This window comes from Filicampus tigris, chromosome 13 (genome assembly GCF_054856515.1).
Source record: "Filicampus tigris isolate MCC_2025a chromosome 13, RoL_Ftig_1.0, whole genome shotgun sequence".
In the NCBI taxonomy this organism is placed as follows: Eukaryota; Metazoa; Chordata; class Actinopteri; order Syngnathiformes; family Syngnathidae; genus Filicampus; species Filicampus tigris.
In genome coordinates, this window is record NC_141229.1 from 4,906,294 (window position 1) to 4,928,057 (window position 21,764).

A 21,764-nucleotide genomic window follows, 5' to 3' on the forward strand; every position below is an offset into this window, starting at 1 on the left:
TCTAATTTATCGTTGAAAACATGAAATGACAAGAAATATCAACATGAAATTTAAAAAAAAAAAAAAATATATATATATATATATATATATATATAAAACAAACATTTTGTTCTTACAAATTTACAATTTAACAGTGGAAGCTAGCATTTGGTTTGTATTAAAAAATGATTTGACAAAAATGAATGATAAAAGTAGTAGTAGTGCTGTTTAATTCATTATATAAAATGTGAATTCATATGAAATACGAAACATAGACGTTTGTATTTTATCTTGATCTACGTCTTTACTATTTATTTAAAATACGAAAGAAAATATTTTTTTTTCAAATGACTTTTCGACCAGCCACGTATGAATAAACAAAAAAAATACATAATTCATGACGTTAGAATGATATTCAATTTTTTTCAAGGATAAACACTTTGAAACCAAGATGGATCGAGATTCAGTTGGAATATTTTTCTGTTTCTGTTTGCGTCAGGTGAATTGCCTGCAAGAGACAATTTGCTGCCCATTGAAATGTTTCCGTGGGCTGGGGAGTGCTATGGATGCCCAGTTGCGCCGCCCCCCCCCCCCCCCCCCCCGCCCGTCGCCTTGCGCGCCACTGAATTCACCTAAATTTGTACATAATTCTTTTCTTTTCTCTCTGTATTGTTGTCCATATCCCACCCGCTCTTTCTCTCGCCTCCCGCGTTCGAGCCGATTCATATTCCTTCATGAGTAATATTTCCCAGCTAGCCGCGCGTGCGACTCCACCCTGTTCAACAATTACAAATGGGATGAAAAACAAATGATTTTTGCCTTTTTACGCAACTCTCAAGTCCAAACGCCAGGCAGGAGTTTAGACTTTGCCCCACTGACTCACAACGTTTATTATTATCGCGTGTGTGAGTGTGTCTGCGTGTGTGTGAGTCTGAGCTGACAAAAAGTCCAAAGGCTAGCCTTGAAACCGTATTAGGTACTTCACAACTAGACGCACAAACATATCTACTATTGGTGTCGTTAATGTTGCAGCCTAAAAGTGTTCGCGTGGATGAAGTCCACGTTTTGATTCGGGATGATCTCCGTCTATTTTTTTTAATAAAATTTGAAATGGAAAAAAAAACAAAACATGAATATTTAAAATTTTTTAAAGTTTTTTATTATTTTTTTTTAAAACAAGAAAAACACACACCTTCAAAATGTGCACGTGGGGACCAGAGGCTGTTGTGTTGATTTTTGTATCTTTTGATGGGGTCCGATATGATTGAAGGACGGTACATTTTAAAACGAAGCCATTTAGTTCGTTTCCTTGCTTTCACATCTTCTAACTCACACCCCCTCAGGAAATAACGTAATTAAATCCAACGTGAAGAATCAAACCGTTTGTGCATCACCATTTAATGCTGCAATCCAAGTCATTGCGTTGCCCCTTCTGGCGTGCCGGCCTCGGCCACCGGGGGCAGCGCAATGTGGTCACGTGGACACAAACGAAGAAGAAAGAGACTTCTTCTACCACCGGTGTAAATGACTCGATAAGATGCTGGAAATATTGGTCATTTTTCAGAGAGGATAAAAGAATATATGCTCGTTTACTTCTATACCGCCAATTTGCTTTTGCGTGTGTGTGCGCGTGTGTGCTTATGTTCCAATGCAGCATCACCCATTCACAGACTCGGCCTGTCACAGCATATTCTTCTCTGTTCTGACAGGTTGGGCTTAAAATCTATTTTGGGCCGCCATCCCGCACGCACACGCGCAGACTCACGCGCGCGCAACACTTACATGCCCTGAGCCAGCCTGTAAATCCCACTGCTGAATATTGCATGAGCAGCCGAACACGGAAGAGACGACGGCAGACGTCTGAATGATGTGGGGGAGCCACCGCTGATTGATTGTACGCGCCGCATGTGTGTCGGTGTGTGTGGTCAGTGGTCACTTGTTACTTATTAACATCTTGCACTCCACACGTAATGTTAGTGACTGAGCAAGTGTGTCTCAATATTCACGACTGCGTGTGTGTGTGTGTGTGTGTGTGTGTGTGTTTGTATTCCACATTGCGACACTCACATGAAAGCACTCTGGCCCGCAGATTTTTGAATAGTTGAAATATCCGGACTCGCTGAACTCTTTCCCGAGCCGGTGCGTTTGAGCTGAGAGCTCCGTTGAACTGATTTCACCCAGCGGCTCGCGACGCGCTTGTTGCTAGGCAGAATTTGGACTTGCCGGCCTTGAATACAGTCTGAATAATCCATGAAAACAGAGAATGTAAAGAAATAAAAGGGTTTGTTTGTGTGCGGTCGCTGTGGAAACGACAGCATTTGCGTGTTGGTTGCGTGCCTTTAAGGGGCGTGGCCTCTCGAGCGATGTGACCTGTGGCCGGCACCATAAGTGGCAAAGAAAAACAAAAAAAAATATAATCCAAGCTATTCTTTTTTTTAAACCAGATCAGACTACATGACAAAACAAGACAAAACAAAAAACAACAACAAAAAAAGAATAGCTTGGATTATATTTTTTTTGTTCTACTTTGCTACTTATACATACCCCAGTTTTTCAAACAGCTGTAAAAGAAAAAAAAGAACATCTATTAAAAATAAACTATATAAATAAATAAAATAGTCCACAGAACACACATCTTTAAGTGTGATGAAATGATTTCGCCTGCTGTAGATGTCGATTTTTGCATCGTTTGGTGGCCCATCAATTCTGCCTAGCAACAACGTCTCTGACCTAGTGGACGCCGCTTCTCAATTAAAAAGGCTTTTTTTTTTTTTTCTCACCGAGAACTCCGAGCACCTGGCTCGTGTACTTTGACTTTCCGCATGAGTTTGCAGGGTTACCATGGAAATCATCCCTTTCTTCTCGGGCCTGTGCTGCTGATGTAGGTTAACAAGCGCACATCCATTATTGACAAAGTGGAGCCCAGGCACACTCATTCACACGTGCGTGTGAGATGCATTAGGAGCTACTCCACTCTCGTATGTCGTCACATGGCTGCTCGGGCAGGAGAGTGCGTCCGATTAGTTGATGTGGACGTGCGTCACGTTTATTAAGCGAAAAGTCAACGGGTCGATATCTCAAATCATCCTTCCCCATTGAAATGAATGGAAATGCCATTAATCCGTTGCAGCCTGCCCCCTAAAAACAAAAAAAAAAAATGTTGTTTTTTTTTTTTAGCACATCTATAATATTGGACTTCATAACAAGACTAATAACAATTAAAAAAAAAACAGGAAGCCTGTTGTGTCGGAAAAACGGCCCCCTGACTTTCTTAGATAAATAAGAAAAACATAAAGGAGGGGGAGGGGGAAAAAAAACAAGTTCCAAGCTTCTGCTGCTGTCAGGAAGGGGCACAGTATGGGATTGGAAAAAAAAAAAATGATATAATTTATTGGAATACACATTCATTTATTGCTTGTGTTTGTTGCCCTTGGAAACATAATCACATATTCATTTGCAATAGCAATATTGAGGAAAAATGACGCAATTCGATTATTTTGCTAAATCTTTCAGTTCTAGTCGAGTCGCTCGTATCTCAAGGCACCACTGTTACCAGATTGACAAAAAATAGTCTCGTCCAAAACGTCCAGTTTATTAGTCCACCTTGTACAATGTTTGTGTCATATGATTCTTTCAATTGTTTCTCACGCTTGTTATGAATGAAAACAGACACCTTGCAAATTAGAAATCAGCTTCTCTTCTCAAGTCAACTAATCACCAAACACTCTCCGTTGTTTCCCCCCCCCCCCCCCCGTGGTCTTGTGCGCGGCAGCTATTCCGTGCGCCTTTGCCTCGAGTGTTGCGTTTCGCGGAGTCAGATTCCGCTCCATTGCTCTGCAACGTTCGCCGTGGGCCGAAAAGGTCGGCATGCTTGAAACCTGATTCTTTGTGATCGATAAAAAATACGCTGGCGACGTGAAACCCTCTCAAGGACGACCAAGACGTTTTTGTCATGAAGATGAATTAAAAAAAAAAAACGACAACAAAGGGCAGTGGAAATCTGACTAAATCAAAGTTACAGAGTTAGCGACGTTAGCTTAGCTTAGCATGAAGCAGACGTCGGAATGATGTGGAATCGGTTAGAAAAAGATGTTTTCCAAACTAGGCTAGCACTCTTAGCAACATTGTAACACTTTCTAAAACGTGTCTAAAGTCAGTAGTGATCTTTCATGTAAAAAAACAACAACAACAAAAAAACAACAACAAGATAGTTAGCCTTAGCAGTGAAGGCTTATAAAATCCGGCTTGTTAGCATATCCTGTGGAAGATTTCTCAAACCCAGATATTTTTTTTAACCACAGCCTCTTCTATTGGCCACTGCCCTCACTTGACCCCGTGGATCTGGTGGGTGGCTGCCAATCTCAATTTTTTTCGATTAATTGATGAATCAGATTCAAACCCCCAAAAAACAAAAAACAAAAAAAAAGAGCATTCTATTCAAATTCCCATCCCTTTATTATACAAAAACAGGACACTGTTTCAAATTGACAGTGCCGAAAATGCCCAAACATATATTATGCCGCAGAAAACGATTATGAAGTCACGAAACAGCAGGTGACGCTCATATCGACCATTTCCGCACTTCCTGCTCTTCCGCTGGCCATAATTGCCTGTTAGATTTCACCTAATCGAGTATCGCATGCCAGCGCTCTGCTGCCTCAATCGTTAATACACAGCCTTTGAAAATTGATCGAATTTTGCACAAGGAAAAAAAAAAAAAAAGAAGAAACAGGGCTGAGAGTGCATGGAAGCAATGTCAAGGCTTCATTACATGTCTTCAATCTCCGTCCGGGCTTCTCCTGTAATGGAATTGTATGCAGGCTCACCTTGAAATGACGCAAAGGAGAAGAAAAAGTAAAACGTCTTTTAAAACGTCGTTCCGTCAAATGTTCAGTTTGACTGCGATAGATGGAGCTGTGCTGGAAGCAACTTGCCGTAAATGCGGATAAAGGTGACAATCCAGGAATTTATGACCCACGTGATCCAACTGATGGAGCTGTAATGAAAAAAGATTTCAGCTAATCAAAAAATATTTTTTTTTTCCTTGCAATGGTTATAGTCTGCTTGCAATGACAGCCCACCGATTTAAGCTGCGGCGAAAAAGACCTTGCGCAGATCAGGGTTTTAATTATCGTTTTTTTCAACCTTACAGACCAAACGGGGCAGTGGGCCAGCAGATGGAGCCGCGCTGAAAAAAGCTTTGTGCACATCTGCATAAAGGTGCAGTTTCAGGAAAGTTAATTACTAGGGATGTAACGATTCACTCAAGCCCCGATTCGATTTTTTGTTTCCGATTTTCGATTCGATTTTTTTGAAAATTGCTACCATGCTTGTCTCTGTGCACTAGTGTGGTTCTGCAGCCATCCACAAACGCAAAGAAGTTTGGCGCAAAAAGCATCATTTGACCTACACATTCCAAATGTGCTATGCATCTGGAATGGAAAAAAAACGTTTCAAGACATCATTATCCAACTTTTTTTTTGATTTTTCGATTAATAATCGATTAATCGGGGCGAATCGATTTTAAATCGATTTTCGATTAATCGTCATATCCCTATTAGTTACACTTTCAACCGTTACAGTCAGCTTGCATTGGGGTGCAGATCCAGCTAAAGACGGGGGCTGGGGGAGGGGCATGTAGGGCGGATGGAGCTGAGGTAAGAAAATAATTTGTTCAGATCTGAGTAAAGAGGCGGTTCAAAGAATGAAGTGTCACTTTTGACCGTCAGAATCCGCTTGCATCACCAACCGCACTGACCGATGGACTTCCTAAAGTGGAATTTGTGTCCCCAAACTCTTGTCCGTCAAGTGTGTCATGTGACTCAGTGATTGCATAATCTTCAGCATAGCGCCACGCTGACCCCAGAAAAGGCTCGCGAGGCCATGTGTCCTTTGGGGTGACAGTGTGTGTGTGTGTGTGAGAAAAAATCAGCATCTGTCTAGTGCGTGCGACACGGAACATAGCGCAGCGCAAACAGGACAGATGGAAGGCGCAGCCCCGCACGCACTGCAAGTTTTTTGTTGGCCAACACTTTATTACACAGACAGACGCCATAACCAAACCTGGAAGTAGTTCAGCCAAAACCAACCTAACTTCCAATTTTTTTAACATTTGTATTTAGTACAGAACAGCGATTCAATAGTGGAATGACAAACCCGTAGAGGGGGAATGTCGTTCGAGATGTATTTTATAGTGAATACAGATCAGTATACAATTACCTGTACGATACACTTTTATGTCTAGATTTAGCGCCTAAATAATATTAAATGTATGTTATAATGTAGGACTGCGACTAACAATTATTTAAATAATCAATTAATCTGTCGATTATTTTGTCAATTAATCGATGAATCGTCTAAATTTACATCCCTTTATTCACAAACTGGACATTTCAAATCGACAGTGCTAAAACACAAAAATTAATTATAACATACACTTACTGGTTTGGTCTGTAGCATGCCAGAAAACAGCAAAAATGTTGATCACTGTTTTTCCAAAGAAAAAGCACAAAAAACACAATGATAATAAGTTTGCGCTCATGGTCGCGTGCAGAAATCGAGAGATGATTTACTGTTGAGAGGCCGAAATTCTAAGGATTTGGAGCATTTTACATTAAACAAGGTAGTTCAGGGATGAATCGATTATCAAAATAATGATCGATTAATTTGATCATTGATTAGTTGTCGATTAACCGATTCATCGTTGCACCTGTAAGTAAGTGTAACAACAATTTAAACACTACAATTAAAATAATAAAAATGACTAGAACCTTTTGAAAACACTTATTTATGATTTTGAAAATTCAGGGCGTATAATCTAGTACATCCATCCCAAGTCATCGTAACATTATTATTATTATTAGTAGTAGTAGTATGAATTGCTTTTTATTTTTTTTTAAATCTGGTCAATAACTATGTAACATAAGTGTAGCCTGCCAAGAAGAAATGGGTCAACACCACCATCAACACAGATCCTCTGAGAAATAACTCAGTGTTCCATTAAAAATAGCGACTAACTCTCCAATTAAAGCAATTGTGATGCGTTCCAAAAGAAAGTACAACATCCAAAACATCCAAACAACCCAAACGCGGCTGGAAGATATTTAGTCCGCCTCCGCATCCCGAACCCGGCCGGCACCGCGCTCGGAACCAGAAGACAGAATGCGCCTATTGTCATCGCGCACGCAGGCCGGAGAAAACAATGCTCGCCTTCATGGGGGCCGGTGGCGGCCGCGCTTGGGGCGTCGCGGGGCTCGCGTACCGCCGTCCTGCTGGGAGAAAGGTGGCCATTGAAAGCTGCCTCAAACCTGCCATTGTCGTCCCGCTTGTCTCAATGTTTTGCTTTTTCTCCGTTTCATGCCCGATGCTGCCACTCGGGCAATCGGACGCATTCACGATTTCACGATTCATTCATTTCAATTCTTCCTTTTCTTTTTTTTTTTTTTTTAATTGAGTTGCCACTGAAAAAATTAAAAAAAAAAAAAAAAAAACAAGCAAGCAGAAGTTTGGTAGATAGTGAATGATTTTTCAAAACGTGGAAGTTTGAACATAGATTACACTACATTTTGTGTATGCAACCAAACCACATAACTTCTGAAAGTCAGCTTGCTTAATGTGAAAACACGATGCAAAACATCATAAATGTGCTAACGGAACTAACGTCAGTGTTGCAACATTTTCAACTTTTAAAGAGGAACTCAACCCAAGATGTCAAAACTGGGGCCCGACTGATTAATCGGCTGGCCGGTTTAATCGACTAATATTAGCTCTTTTGAAATCGTCAAAAATCGGACAATTTTTACAGATTTTTTTTTTTTTTTTTTGAGACATTAAAACATAGGACAAAGATAATAACATTCAAACACCCCCCCCCCAAATAAAAATATTATCCCCCCCTCCTTTCTGCTGTAAAGTTAAAGGACAACATTTTTTTTTTTTAATTCATATCTTTATTGCTGTAAGTGTTAAGGGACTAAAAATTACATATATTTTATTCATTATACATATACTTTTTAAATTAATCAACTGTTTAATCGGTTGTGAGAATTTTATTCTGCCGAATATCAGAATCGGCATCGGCCTCCAAAAATCCATATCGGTCGGGCCTCGGTCAAAATTTGACTCATAATATCTGCAGTTGACATGAGAAGAAAAAAAACATCTTAACAGTAGGTGAAAAAAAGACAGATTCTATTTCTGTTGGCCCACCCTGTCCTTTCTTTGCTGTGTGAGGCAGCAGGTTGGCAAGAAAACAGCTTTTTGCCAATAGGGGAACGATTCGCCGGCCAATGTTTAATCGGTGAGGTCAGTGGTACAAAGTGCATAGTGGGGACTCTCAAAAGGAGATGATTCATGGCGAGCCTCTTGGAATAATTGAGTCCAACAGAAGCGAAGTTTTCCTCCCCCACTAACTTTTGTCTCGTGCAGGAAGTGTCTCAAAACAGCCCCCAAACTCCCATCAGCTGCCTCACACTCGGACAATGCCACCCCCCCGGGCCGGACCCCCTCCCCAGTCCTCTCCAGGGTGCCCATTTGTTGGCACAAGCCTCATCCTAAAGCCCAGGAAACTAGAACGACGTACTCGTCATTTATAGAATTTATAGAATTCATTTGAAATCATATTTTTTTTTCAAATAAAAATTCAATATGATGTATGAGTGTTTTTCCATTTTGATTTCTTACATACTAATATCATTGATATTTATTTGGACTTTTCATTTGTTTTGTTATTTTTTTCGGTGAACTTTTGTGCTCCCTTTTAGCATCTTATTTGTGATAAAGGAGCTATTTTAATGAACTTGACTTGAGTTTTAAAATAATTGATACATCTTTACTCATGTGCACTTGTTGTGATTCCATCTGCTGCGTCATGAAACAAAAACTAATGAATAGGTTGTTGTAGCAGGGAAAAATAGTGCCCTCTATTGAGACATTTATGTACTGCAACGACCTCCGAACGTGTTTGCTGACATGCTGACTTTTTCCCATCAGGCTTTGCAGTCTGACGCTGAAAAAGCTGGTGGTGCTCCGAGAACTTGACAAGGAGCTCATCTCTGTGGTCATCGCTGTCAAAATTCAAGTAGGAACGCGCACGGTGATGCGTTTGATGAAGCACAATGACCGAATGATTTAAAACAATTCAAAACAGGAAGTGTGGTGTGTTCTCGGTGAATGTGTGGTGTGCGCATTTGTGTGTGTGTGCGTCTTCAGGGCTCCAAGCGCATCCTGAGGTCCCATGAGATCGTGCTGCCGCCCACTGGGTCTGTGGAGACGGACCTGGCCCTCACCTTTTCACTCCAGGTGACAAAGACATCACCTCTTCCAGTATAATTGGCATGTGACAACTAACTAAGTCACTCAATTGCTCAACCGCTTACTCATTCATTTAATAATTCACAACTCACTCACTCACTCACTCACTCACTCACTCACTCACTCACCAACTAAAAATCACACACTCACTCAACTAACTCACTCAATTGTTAGCTCATTCACTCACTCACTCACGTGTCAATCAAATAATTCACTCACACACATATACAGTAACTAACTCATTCACTGACTCACTAATTTATACACCAATTAACTAACTCTGTCATTCACTCACTCAGTCATTCACTCATTCACTCACTCACTCACTCACTCACTCACATACTCACTCACTCACTCACTCATACTCTATATACACTGACTAAGTCACACACTCACTCAACTCACAAAATAACTGTCTGTTAACCAAATAATTCACTCACTCACTCACTCACTCACTCACTCACTCACCAACTAAAAATCACACACTCACTCAACTAACTCACTCAATTGTTAGCTCATTCACTCACTCACTCACTCACTCACTCACGTATCAATCAAATAACTCACTCACACACATCTACAGTAACTAACTCATTCACTGACACATTTATACACCAATTAACTAACTCTGTCATTCACTCACTCACTCACTCATACTCTATATACACTGACTAAGTCACACACTCAATCAACTAACAAAATAACTGTCTGTTAACCAAATAATTCACTCACTCACTCACTCACTCATTCACTCACTCACCCACTTATACGCCACTTAACTCAGTCATTCACGTGCTCACTCATACAGTATACACACCAACTAATTCACTCACTCACTCACTCACTCACTGAAAATGCCACCCACCAACTCACTCATTCACTGTAAATTTCCAAGTGACTTATTGTAGTTGCCGTTTTGCACCCCCCCTGTATCAGTACCCTCACTTCCTGAAACGTGAGGGCAACAAGCTTCAGATCCTGCTGCAGAGACGCAAGCGCTACAAGAACCGCACCATCCTGGGCTACAAGACGCTGGCTGCGGGTTCCATCGACATGGCCGAGGTAACAGCAACCGCTCACTTCCCGCATTATCAAAGAACCGGTTCATATCCTAGCGATCAAATATTGTAGGTCATTTCAGCGGTTGTTGGCACCCGTGAGTCAGAGTCTGTCCCCCCGTTCCTGCGGTGTTCCTCAAGGGTCAATCTTGGGGCCCTTGCGTTTTGTCATCTACATACTTTCTCTTGCATGCCTCTTTTTTGCAGAAGACCTCAAGATGAATTTTTCCGGCACTGTTGCCCATAAGTACTTACTTAACAAGAAGCACTTTCCAATACTTTATGTCATCCCCCCCCCCCCCCCAGGTGATGCAGCACCCGACGGAGGGAGGCCAGGTGCTGCCCCTCTGCAGCCACCAGAAGGACCTCCTGGGGAAGGTGGCCGAGATCTGGATATTCTCACTCTCCAGCCAGCCCATCGACCATGAGGATGGCAGCCTGCAGGCTGAACACAAGATCAAATGCTCCGGTACCGCCTTCAGTGTCCACCTCGACAGCGGATTTCCCACTCCCGAATCACTATATCGGGATTTTTATATGGTGGTCAATGTAGTCCGTTGTGTTGGATCTTCCATAGTGTTAACTGAATACCTCATGGCTTTGCCCTTGCACTTTCTTGCACTTTGCACTGTGAGCAGACCTACTGTTAGCGTGTTAGCACTGTATCAATTCCTCAAAATTCATGTGGAAATGTTTTATAATCATTTATTTGTTCAATGTGACCGCATGCCTGAGTAGAGATGAATGATTCTGATCACTTATTTTTTTTCTTGTTCAGATAACTACTCAGAGGAGGAGTATGAGAGCTTCTCCTCGGAGCAGGAGGCCAGCGACGATGCAGCACAGGCTCAGGTGAGATGTATTGTTGAAAAGACAAAGAAAAAAGTTTTTTAAAAAAGTTAAAGCGTTCTTCTGAGCATTTTGGTGGTCTTCAGGATCTGGAAGATGATGAGTATGATGTGCGAAAGCCAAAGAAGCAGAGAAGGTCCATCGTCAGAACGGCATCCATCACAAGAGTTAGTAAAAAATAAACAAATAAATAAAAAATGAAGCTATTGGAAGTGTGAATGTGAACATTAATTGTAAAATAAAGCTAAGACTTTAAAATGAAAGCTATCTTAAAGAAAGGGGGAAAACTACTTCAACTAATGGTAAAGCTAGAAATAAAGCTAAAGCTAACACTAATGCTACTAAAAGTAAAGCTAAAGCTTCACAAACATAATCTAAAACATGAACATGAACTTGGAGTTAAATCTAAAATTAACATTGAAAAGAAAGCTAGTGCTAAAGCTAAAGCTACAACTGAGGGTATACATGAGCTGTAAGCTAAAGCTAAGAGTAAAGCTAAAGCTTCAACTATCACCAAAACTAGACTAAAGCGAGGGGAAGTGAACATGACCTCTAAGCCTAAACTAAGACTCAAACTAAAGTTCAGCTTTAACCAAACGAAAAGTTAAAATTACAATTAAAGCTAAGGTTTCAAGTAAAATTAAATCTCAAACTAAAGCTACCACTAACGCGAAAATAAAAGTTATTACTTCAGAAACTAAAACTAAAAATAAAATAAAGTTAGAAACAAAGCTAAACCCAAATCTTCAGTCAAAGCTAACACTAATTCTGAAATTAAAATTAAAGCTTCATTTACCAAGTATAAACTAAAGATTAAGCCAAAGCCACATGAACAGAAACTTTGTAGCTAGAGCTAAAATCAACAGAAGGCTAAAGCAAACGCTATTGTAAAAATTACAACTGAGAGTAAAGAAGCTAACACTAAAACTAGAGCTAAAGGTAAAACTTGAGGTGACGTTAACAACATTAAAACTAACATTCAAGCTTGACAAACTAAACCTTGAACTAAACCTTCAGCTGAAACTAATACATTGAAACTAAAGCTAACTTGAAGGAGGAAGGTGAACATGAACTGCTTGCTAAAGCTGAGACTAAAGCTTCAGCTTGATCCAAAAGTGAAACTAGAATTCATTTTAAGCCAAAAGCTTAACCGGAAGGCAAACGTGAATATATCTTAAAGCTAATGCTAAAGCTGTTCAGGCTACATACTCATTGTTAATTGTGTGTTCAATGTGTGGTCTTTTAGCAGCAAAACTTCAAGCAGAGAGTGGTGGCTCTCCTCAAGAGGTTCAGGGTGTCCGACGAGGTGACCGTCACTTTGTGATAACGACGATGACTCCGCTGGACCTGCAGGAGTTTAACACCGTACGTGTGTTTGTACGAAGGTTCTGGACTCGGAGCAGGATCCAGCAGAGGTTCCTCCTGAGGTGGAGGAGGAAGATCTGGACTTGGATAGCATCGAGTTCGATAACCCCAGCGATAGCGGACCCGAGCTGGATGATGACGACAGCGTCCTCAGCACACCCAAACCCAAACTCAAGTGAGAATGTGTGGGAGGGTGATATGACCTTGTCCTCCCCAAATTATAATAATGTTATATAAAATACAAAATCAAATAAAAATATTTTCAAAATCTGTACATATCCTAATGTAAAGAAAATAATTGTTTATATATTGTACCGGTATATATTTTTCTTTAGAAAAAATATTGTATATATTTTAGGAAGCAGTACAAAAATATGAATAAAATCAATACAAATATACATGTAAATAGATTTAAAAAAATATATATATATATATATTTATACAGTATATACATATATATATTCTATATATATACAATATATATATATATATATATATATATATATATATATATATATATATAAACAATTGATAGAAATTAATGAAATATTACAAATTGAGAAATCTAAATGTATAAAATATTCATAAATACTTCTAAATATATTTTAAAAAAAAAGAATTAAATCCCCATTTCAAACACATCACAATTTAATTATATAGGATGCCTGAAAAGGAGTAAAAAAGATTTTTATGTACTATTGCAGGCCATATTTTGAGGGTTTGTCCCTGTCCAGCTCGCAGACGGAAATCGGAAGCATCCACAGCAGCCGCAGCCACCGCGAGCCCCCCAGCCCGGTCAGAGCGTCAATATGTCAATCATCAATACCATCGATCGTATGAACAATTATTCATATGTTTGTGCACTTGTTCCAGATGGAGCCTGATAAAAACAAATGTGTTGGCGAGGACAATGTGTCTGACAATGTCTCCTTTGTGAGTGGACACACACGCACACACACACACATACACACACATAGCGTTACTGGTCAATATTAATGGATACGATTCCAATTTTTCTCAGGAGCATCCGGAAGCGGTGACGCCGACCACCGAGCTGGAGATGGACAACATGGACACGTTCTTGGACAGACTTCCCCCGTGCGGCAAGATGACCAAGACGGAGTCGCTCATCATTTCGTCCAACCGGTAAAACAAACGGAACTGGAAAAACGTGGAATTGACTCCACGCATATTGAAGCACATTTATTTTTATATGATGCACACAATGACAGAATAGTGATTAAGTAAAATAACATGAAATCATATCAAATGTAAATCAGTTTCAAACTAAACATGTTTTCAAATGTTTTTGTTTGATTGAATTTCATTCTATTTAAAATCTTTACATGCGGGATGCAATGGTTTATTAATAAAACAATACATACATTTTCTTGTAAAATAAGAATACAATTGACTCCCGCTACTCACGGGAGATAGTGACCGGGCCAACACACAAATAGCAAAAATCCACATATAATTGACGCCCATTGGTGGTTAAAAAAAAAAGAAGAAAAAAAGGTGAAAACCTAAGGAAATAATAGGGGAAACATTGGGGAAAAAAATCCTGGAAAAACATAGAAACAAAGAAATATATATTTTTTTTTAATTCAATGTGGAAAAAAAAAATGCAAATATGCAAATCCGTGGGTGCCAAACCATGAGAAAAATGGAACAAATTAAAATGTTTCTTTTAGTAAAATAAGGAAAGCTTATAAGCAGGGAACAATGGTGGAATAAAAACAAAATGATCACACTACTAGTCAGTTTAAAATGCAAACTCTGCATAATGGCTGACAATAATATAAAATTGACTTTTTAGGAGTAAAACGTCTGCCTTGTTTTAGATGACAACGTTAGTCTTCTACACAAAATGTTGACCATAATGGTGCTACTTGTGGAACCACATCTTTTTTTTTTTTAGGTGGTTCTTGATGTCCAACGTTAAGGATCTGTGTCCCAATATTTGACTTTGCCAGGCAGGAGCCCAAGATGGCGGGCAGGCGAGGTCGCAGCACGTCGCTGAAGGAGCGCCAGCCCAGCAGGCCTCAGAACGAGCGAGCCAACAGTTTGGACAACGAGCGGGCGCTGGACACTCGCAGCCACCTGCAAGTAAGTTGGACACTAAACAGGGTTTTTCCTGGCTCAAATTGAGGCAGAGACGGTATCGTTTTCATCATCTGCGCCCCCAATGGCTCAAACAAACACTTTACTCGTGTAGTAATGGACACAAAAACATGGATTGTATTGTTCTTCTGTTAGCCAGTAACCAACTCTGTACATAAAGTGATTGATCTGAAAATAATAATTTCACAAAAACTAAAAGTACCGGGAATAAAAATCCATTTTTTAAAATGAGTTTTAGTATTAGTTTTATTTTTATTTATGTATTTATTTTTTAATTTGTGTATTTCTTGTTTTCAAGCTAAAAAAAACATCACAGTATGTATTGTGTAGTAAAAACTCCCCCCAAAATGTTATTTTAAAAACAACCATCCACAAATTGAATACAGATAGTCTATAACAGTCCACAGACTTTGAATTACAAAAATTACAGTGCATAGTACTGCTCCCTAAAGTGAGATGCATCACAACCCTTTACGTCTAAGCTAACGATAGGATGGTCTCGCTTTCCATCCCTTGTTTGCCAAGTTGCCAACTTCTGAAGTGGATTTGCGGCTTGAATTCCCGTTGAAAAGTTTTCCACACATAACACTACAAGCCACTTGCTTTTATTTGAGTCGCATAGTCAAATTTGATGGAGGATAGCTAGCTAAAAATGAATCTATGTATCTGGATAGCTAGCTAGCTAACTAAGCTAACTGTCTGGATGGATAGATTCTTTTTTTTTTTTTCTTTAAGAATTTTTGTTTTTTTTCAGTTTTTTTACGGACACCTTTGTCTCATTTTTAGTTGTTTCAATAGTTTTCACAACCTTGGCAACGGAGCTGGGCATTTTACTAAAAATTGAGCGTCCGACATTCGTCATCCGTCTGCAGCGTGGGTACCCCTCCGTCGTCCTTCATTTGCCTTTTTTTCCAGGCGGAAAAAAATAGTACCCATCCATAGGCCGGTCCGCCTCTATTTTTAAACGGGCGTTCGTCAGCGAGACCGACGTTACTTTCACTAGCACCCCCGCTCGACGATGTTTGAACACTGCGCATTGGAATCCTCTTCACGGCCTGGTCCCTCACTCAAATCTGCCCCCCAAGCAACAACAACTCACTATTTTCCTCCCCGAGCTCGCCTTGGCCATCGAAGGCGTTTCCGTCTATGCTTAATCCATCTATTTAAAAAAAAAAACGTTCCCTCGTTCGTCAACAGTCAGCGAAACGGGCGCCCGTCAGTGACGGATAAACGGACCGGTCCGTCAAATGGACAGAACGCCCAACTCTGCTTGGCAACCACCTCCACGTTCTGTATGCAGGAAAAACCCCGCTAAGCCTCCAAATCCATTCATGTGCAGATCCCGAGGAAGACGGTGTACGATCAGCTCAACCACATCCTGGTGTCTGACAACCAGCTTCCCGACAGCATCATCCTCATCAACACGTCCGACTGGCAGGGACAGGTGAGCGCCTTGGAAATCTCTTTGTCTTGAGCTCCCGTTTCAAGCGCACGTTCTGCTCTACCCGCAGTACCTATCGGACGTGCTCCAGAACCACCACCTGCCCGTGGTGTGCACCTGCACCACGGCGGACATCCAGGCGGCGTTCAACACCATTGTGTCCCGCATACAGAGATTGTGAGCCTTTCTTTTGCGCACTGTTGTTTGTGTGGTTTTTGCTCTGCACTTCTTTTTTTTTTTTTTTTTCCTCCCTGCTCCCTTTTCATTTGTTGCGAGGTAGAATTCGTTGGGCTCCATCGTGAGCGTTTCTTTTGCATGCACATTTGGATTTAATGTAACTTAATTTTAGTTTAAATGGATTATAAACGTATAGTAAATAACGTGAGCACTAGGGCTGTAAACGAACTATTATTTTGATAATCGATTCATCTGTCGATTATTTTGTTGTTTGATTGATGAATGTTTTCCTTTTCTTCAAAAACAGGACATTATTTCAAAAGCACAAATGTAAATAAATTATAATTCAGTTACGGGTTTGGACTTGTGTAGCGAGGCCTCTAAACAATTAATCGATTATCAAAAAATAATTATTGATTTGATCATTAATTAGTTTGCAATTAATCGTTGCACCGTCGAGTCGCCAACATATCGTCGCTGTCATGTGAAAAACACTTATGTCCATTTTTTTTTTTTCAATTTTCTTATTTTTACATGAATTACGTTCCCGCGTTATCGCATTAAAGTGAAAATTAAAGTTTCCAAAATTGGAGATAAATGTTTTTCACAGGACAGCGACAATATGTAGCATATACACATTGGAATCTCCAGTATAATTGTTTATTATACATTAAAACATCAGTATTTGTTTCTAGTGTAAAGCATGTCCACATTTATCTGTCAAATAACCTTTTTTTTGTTTTGTTTTGTTTTGTTTTATACATCATCCATCCATCTTGGACTAACAAAATATGTCCCACACTCACGAGGCTGTTTGAATGGCTGTGGAAATATTCATACAAAATGACGTCCACAATTGAATCACTGCTCTGTATTAAATAAAAAAAATACGAATAATGTATATTTAAAAAAAAAAAAAAAAAAAAATCATAATAATCTGTTGAGAATAATTCCGTGCGCGCGCGTTTGTGTGTGCGCGCAGCTGCAACTGCAACTCGCAGACGCCGGTGCCCATCAAGGTAGCGGTGGCCGGTGCGCAGCACTACCTCAGCGCCGTGCTCCGCCTCTTTGTGGACCACCTGACCCACAAGACCCCCGACTGGCTGGGATACATGCGCTTCCTCATCATCCCGCTGGGTATCGTACTGCACTAGAGTGGGCGGGGGGTTGATTCGGCTATCAGGGCTCCCTCACAGGCACGTTCTCGTCTGTCCAGGTGCACACCCCGTGTCCAAGTATCTGGGCACCATGGACTACAGATACAACGCTTTGTTCCAGGACGCCGCCTGGAAGGACCTCTTTCACAAGCCCGAAGCTCCTGTCGTCAGTAAGGGGGTCTCCATTCCAATGTTTGGATTCCGAAAGACGGCGTTGGATTTTTTTTGTACATCACAAAGTGGGCCCATCAAGCAAATGTTTGCCAGGTGTCCCGGAAGATACATAATGACACTTGTAGATTTTATTTGTATCAATAATAAGGGGCCACCTTGAAAAAAAAAAAGAATAACATACGAGATTATCATATTACAAAGGAAAAATCATGGTGTTATGAAAAAAAAGTGAAAAGGAATATTATGAATGAATATGTCTTTTTTTTTTTTCATTTTCCAGCATGACATTTATAAGGAAAAAAGTAATAACATTACAAGAATAAAGTTATCATTTTTGGAATATAATCATGATACTGTATTACAAAAAGGAAAAGTGTTTTAAGAGATAAGTTGTCATTTTTATGAGAATGAAAGTCCTAATATAATAACACAATAATGAATAGTGAATAAATAAAAATGTTGTAAATTAACATTTATAACATTACTAGTCGTAATAGTATGATAATTAAGTCAAAATATTATGGGGTAAAAAAAAAAAATCTTCCTTTTCCTTTTACAGGAAAAATTTTGGGGGGTAATAAATATCATGAGTAAAAAGTCTTAATTTTACCAGAAAAGAAAAACATTAATTATGCAAGAATACAAATTTGATAAGAAAAGGGTATGATTTTGACAAAGTCCAAACATTTCATTTAAAAATTAAAAATAAAACATTAAGGTATTATTATGAGGAAAAATCCCGAGAAAAAAACATCATATGTGAAAATGAGAATAAACTATCATTGTGAGGGGAAAAAAAGTAGTAGTATGAGAATAAACTTCGAAAAAAAAGTGTAGCTAATTAAAATGACATGTAAACATCAAAGTGCAGGGTGGAAAAAAAAACAGAACCTTGGAACTGAATAACTCAAAACTGGCTGCGTGTGTGTTTTAAAGGGCGAGGCAGCCTTAACACACACCCCCAGTCTCATCAAATGATGACCTCTAGATTGGTTTCAGCTCAAATTGAGGCCATCGTGCATTTTAGGTTCGTCTGGAACTTTTTTTGTGAGTAGTGTACGTACTCTGTGTGTGTGTGTGTGTGTGTGTGGATATGACGTGTGCAGTCCAGGAGAGTCCAGACGTGGTTTCCAGGGTGACGCAGTACATGCTGGGCGCCAACGGAGCGCACCAGCTTCCCATTGCCGAGGCCATGCTCACGTACAAACAAAAGAGGTACTTTCCTGTACGATCGTACACAGTATCTCACAAAAGTGACTACGCCCGTCACATTTTTTTTTTTTTTTTTTGGTGTCAGTATTTGACTAAATCCTTTTCACGGGACGACAGCCTGCTATCGTTACATACCGTTATCCAGTTTGAGGAGCCCCGACTCAAAAGTTGTCAAATAGTTTTGAGTGGGACGCCGTTAAAGCTTGTGCAGGTGTACCTAATGAATTGTCCGGCGCGTGTTGATTTGTGAGAAAGAAAACAAAAAAAACAAATGAAAGTTAACGATGAGTGTGTGTGTTTCCATCATTGTGCGTGCGCAAATAACATGCTTGTGTGCTTTGTGTTGTTCTTTTTTTTTTGTTTCTTTTGTGTCTCTTTTTTTTTTTTTTTCTTTTTTTTTTTTGAAGGAAAAAGAGCTTTCATTTTGATTTTTCCGTCAGGTATTGTGCTCCATTTTCAGTTGCTCTCTCACGCCGCCTCGTCATTCATGTCCCCCAACACCCACCCACCCGCGCGTGTTTGTGTGTGCGTCTGTGTGCGTCTGTGTGCGTCGCCGCCATTTTCTCCGCCCTCTCGCTCAGTTCTTGCTGTTTTAAGAGTGGCATATTTTGACCGGAATGGAAAATTACGGCCCAGCAGTACGAGAATGAAGCCATCGTTTCGGGATAGAAAAGTAAAATTAGAAGAAAAACATGCTGTGACAATCAAGTCATAAGATGAAAAGTCATGACACTTTGAGGAAAAAAAAGTTGTTTTATTAGGGGAATAAAAAATGGAATAAAATCATTCAATTATGCCGAAAAAGAGACCACCGGCTGTAATGTGAAGATAATCATCTTGTAATATTGTGGAAATAAAGTTTCATGAGAACTAACTCACATTTTTAGGGGGGGGGGGGGTAGTTTGAAAATTGCAAGAAAATAGATATGAGAATAATAATTTTTAGAAAATGTAATAATAAGGCGGCAGACCATGTGGGAAATGTAAAAAAGTAAGTTGTGATGCATGGTGGTAAAATCCAAACATTATGAGCAAGAAAGTCCCAATATTTTCCCTGATAAAATTTCCAAATTCATTCTGGTCAAAGTGCAAAGTTGCTCTGGTGAAATATTACAATAAGACTTTAAATGACAAAACTTTACCTGTCGTAATTTTTGAACCCGTCATAATTCTTCCCCCCCTTCCCATCTTTCATGATAAATCTCCTTTCCATTTTGCATGCGCATCTTTAACCAATGGACCACATCACAGTGCATCTTGTTGCTAGGCGACCGTGGGCTGTAAATTCAGCTTGTGTTCTTCTTCTTCTGTCCCCCCCCCCCCCCCCGCCCCCCTTCCTCGCTCTTGTGTAGCCTGTCAGTTTCTTCCCTGGGGGGGCGATGGCAGGTGTCCTCAAGGCAAGCGCAACAACCTCTCACCTCATCCTTCCCCTTTTTCGACGCTGCGTTACGGCTATTTTTCCCCCGGGTGGGGAAAATAGCGCATCGCGTGATAGCAGTAGATGTCGTAGAAAAAGTAGACTTGATTTTTTGGATTGAAGATTCGGCGTGCTTTCTCTCTCGCCGCACGCCTTGCTTGGAGGTGGTGGTGGTGGTGGGGGGGGGGGGGGTCACGTGACTCTGCATCGATTGGCGAAGCATGTTCAAGTTGCTCACCGGGTCGTAACATTAGGGACGCCGTGTCATGAGATCCGATACGAGAGCGGAATTCAATCCCTCGAATATTTGAAGCGCCGTGAGACGATTTGATTTTAACGGCGCTTCGCTCACTTCATTCAGGAGAGTGATTTTAAAGTCCCCGGTAAAGTGAAATAAAATATTAGGGCCCGGATGATATGGATTCTTTTATGACGATATATGCCCGAAAAAATTTTGATGAGCGATTAATCGGACGATTATTTCTAAATAATATATAATGACCTTCTATATGGAGGGAATAAGTTAAAGGGGGCGGCCATTTTGTCTCCTGTCGACCGAAAATGACATCGCGACTGCTCACCACGCCCAATCGCGGCTCACGTCTTTTCTGAACCCGAGCCGCGCGATTGGGCGTGGTGAGCAGTCGTGATGTCATTTTCGGTCGACTGAAGACAAAATGGCCGCCCCCACAGAGATGGCTAAAAACGAGTGCGTTTTGCTGCTTAAATTGTATTCCACAAATGCACAATTAATCACAATACCGTGGTCCAACCAGTGGGCCTGCATAGAACATATTCTTGACAAAAATATGTTTGGGTTGACTTCCCCCTTTAAGTTCCACCATTCAAATTTTTTTTTATTATATTCTATTTTTCTCCATCTTGTGTAATTGGGGGGGCCCTAATATTTGGTCACAGTAATTGTATGTCATTCGATGGTGTAGGTGTCCCTAATGTTATGACCCAGGTATGAAACTTCAGTTACTAACCTTTAGACGGCGCCTCGCCTCGCTTTTGCTTTTGGTGATCCTTCCTCGTAGTAGATGGATATCAATAAAAAGTCATCCAGTGCTTTAATTCTGATGTTTCCGCTGCAGCCCCGATGAGGACTCGTGTCAGAAATTCATCCCGTTCGTTGGCGTGAGTAACGTCTCCTTGTCACGTGTAGCATTGATGTGTCTCTCCAGGCATTGACCACTCCTCATCCTTTCAACCCTGCAGATGGTTAAAGTGGGAATAGTGGAGCAAACGTCGGCAACTGCAGGCAAGTGTTTTTTTTAATTAATTAATTTATTTATTTATTTTTTAAGAGATTCTGGTAAGTTCCCCACTAAAGACAAAAATATCGAGACTAGAGCCCTTAGCCCAGGATTCAAAGCAAACACGCTGAAGCGGCATTTGGCTGTTATGCTGCACACGAATAGCGTAAGTTCAAAACTATGCCACACTGAGTTGCCTTGTGTATGAAATGCGCTATCCAAATCAAGTTGCCTCGCCTG

The 21,764-nt window shown here is 40.3% G+C and overlaps 1 protein-coding gene across 9 annotated transcripts in view; it reads left to right on the plus strand.

Moving 5' to 3' along the window:
* Window positions 1–21,764, plus strand: part of pacs2 (phosphofurin acidic cluster sorting protein 2) — a 35,252-nt gene that overhangs the window by 9,616 nt on the left and 3,872 nt on the right. Inside the window, exons 2-22 of one of the 9 annotated variants that reach the window (XM_086049811.1) lie at window positions 8,971–9,058; window positions 9,190–9,279; window positions 10,228–10,353; window positions 10,656–10,818; window positions 11,128–11,201; window positions 11,285–11,365; window positions 12,445–12,504; window positions 12,584–12,738; window positions 13,268–13,358; window positions 13,437–13,496; window positions 13,585–13,709; window positions 14,540–14,672; window positions 16,027–16,131; window positions 16,199–16,305; window positions 17,288–17,442; window positions 17,522–17,632; window positions 18,728–18,851; window positions 19,256–19,288; window positions 20,201–20,245; window positions 21,363–21,405; window positions 21,487–21,529. In XM_086049811.1, coding sequence (XP_085905937.1) covers window positions 8,971–9,058; window positions 9,190–9,279; window positions 10,228–10,353; window positions 10,656–10,818; window positions 11,128–11,201; window positions 11,285–11,365; window positions 12,445–12,504; window positions 12,584–12,738; window positions 13,268–13,358; window positions 13,437–13,496; window positions 13,585–13,709; window positions 14,540–14,672; window positions 16,027–16,131; window positions 16,199–16,305; window positions 17,288–17,442; window positions 17,522–17,632; window positions 18,728–18,851; window positions 19,256–19,288; window positions 20,201–20,245; window positions 21,363–21,405; window positions 21,487–21,529 — 2,012 coding nt within the window. The remainder of the gene's footprint in view (window positions 1–8,970; window positions 9,059–9,189; window positions 9,280–10,227; window positions 10,354–10,655; window positions 10,819–11,127; window positions 11,202–11,284; window positions 11,366–12,444; window positions 12,505–12,583; window positions 12,739–13,267; window positions 13,359–13,436; window positions 13,497–13,584; window positions 13,710–14,539; window positions 14,673–16,026; window positions 16,132–16,198; window positions 16,306–17,287; window positions 17,443–17,521; window positions 17,633–18,727; window positions 18,852–19,255; window positions 19,289–20,200; window positions 20,246–21,362; window positions 21,406–21,486; window positions 21,530–21,764) is intronic. The other 8 variants (XM_086049813.1, XM_086049814.1, XM_086049812.1 and 5 more) reach the window with 8 other exon arrangements.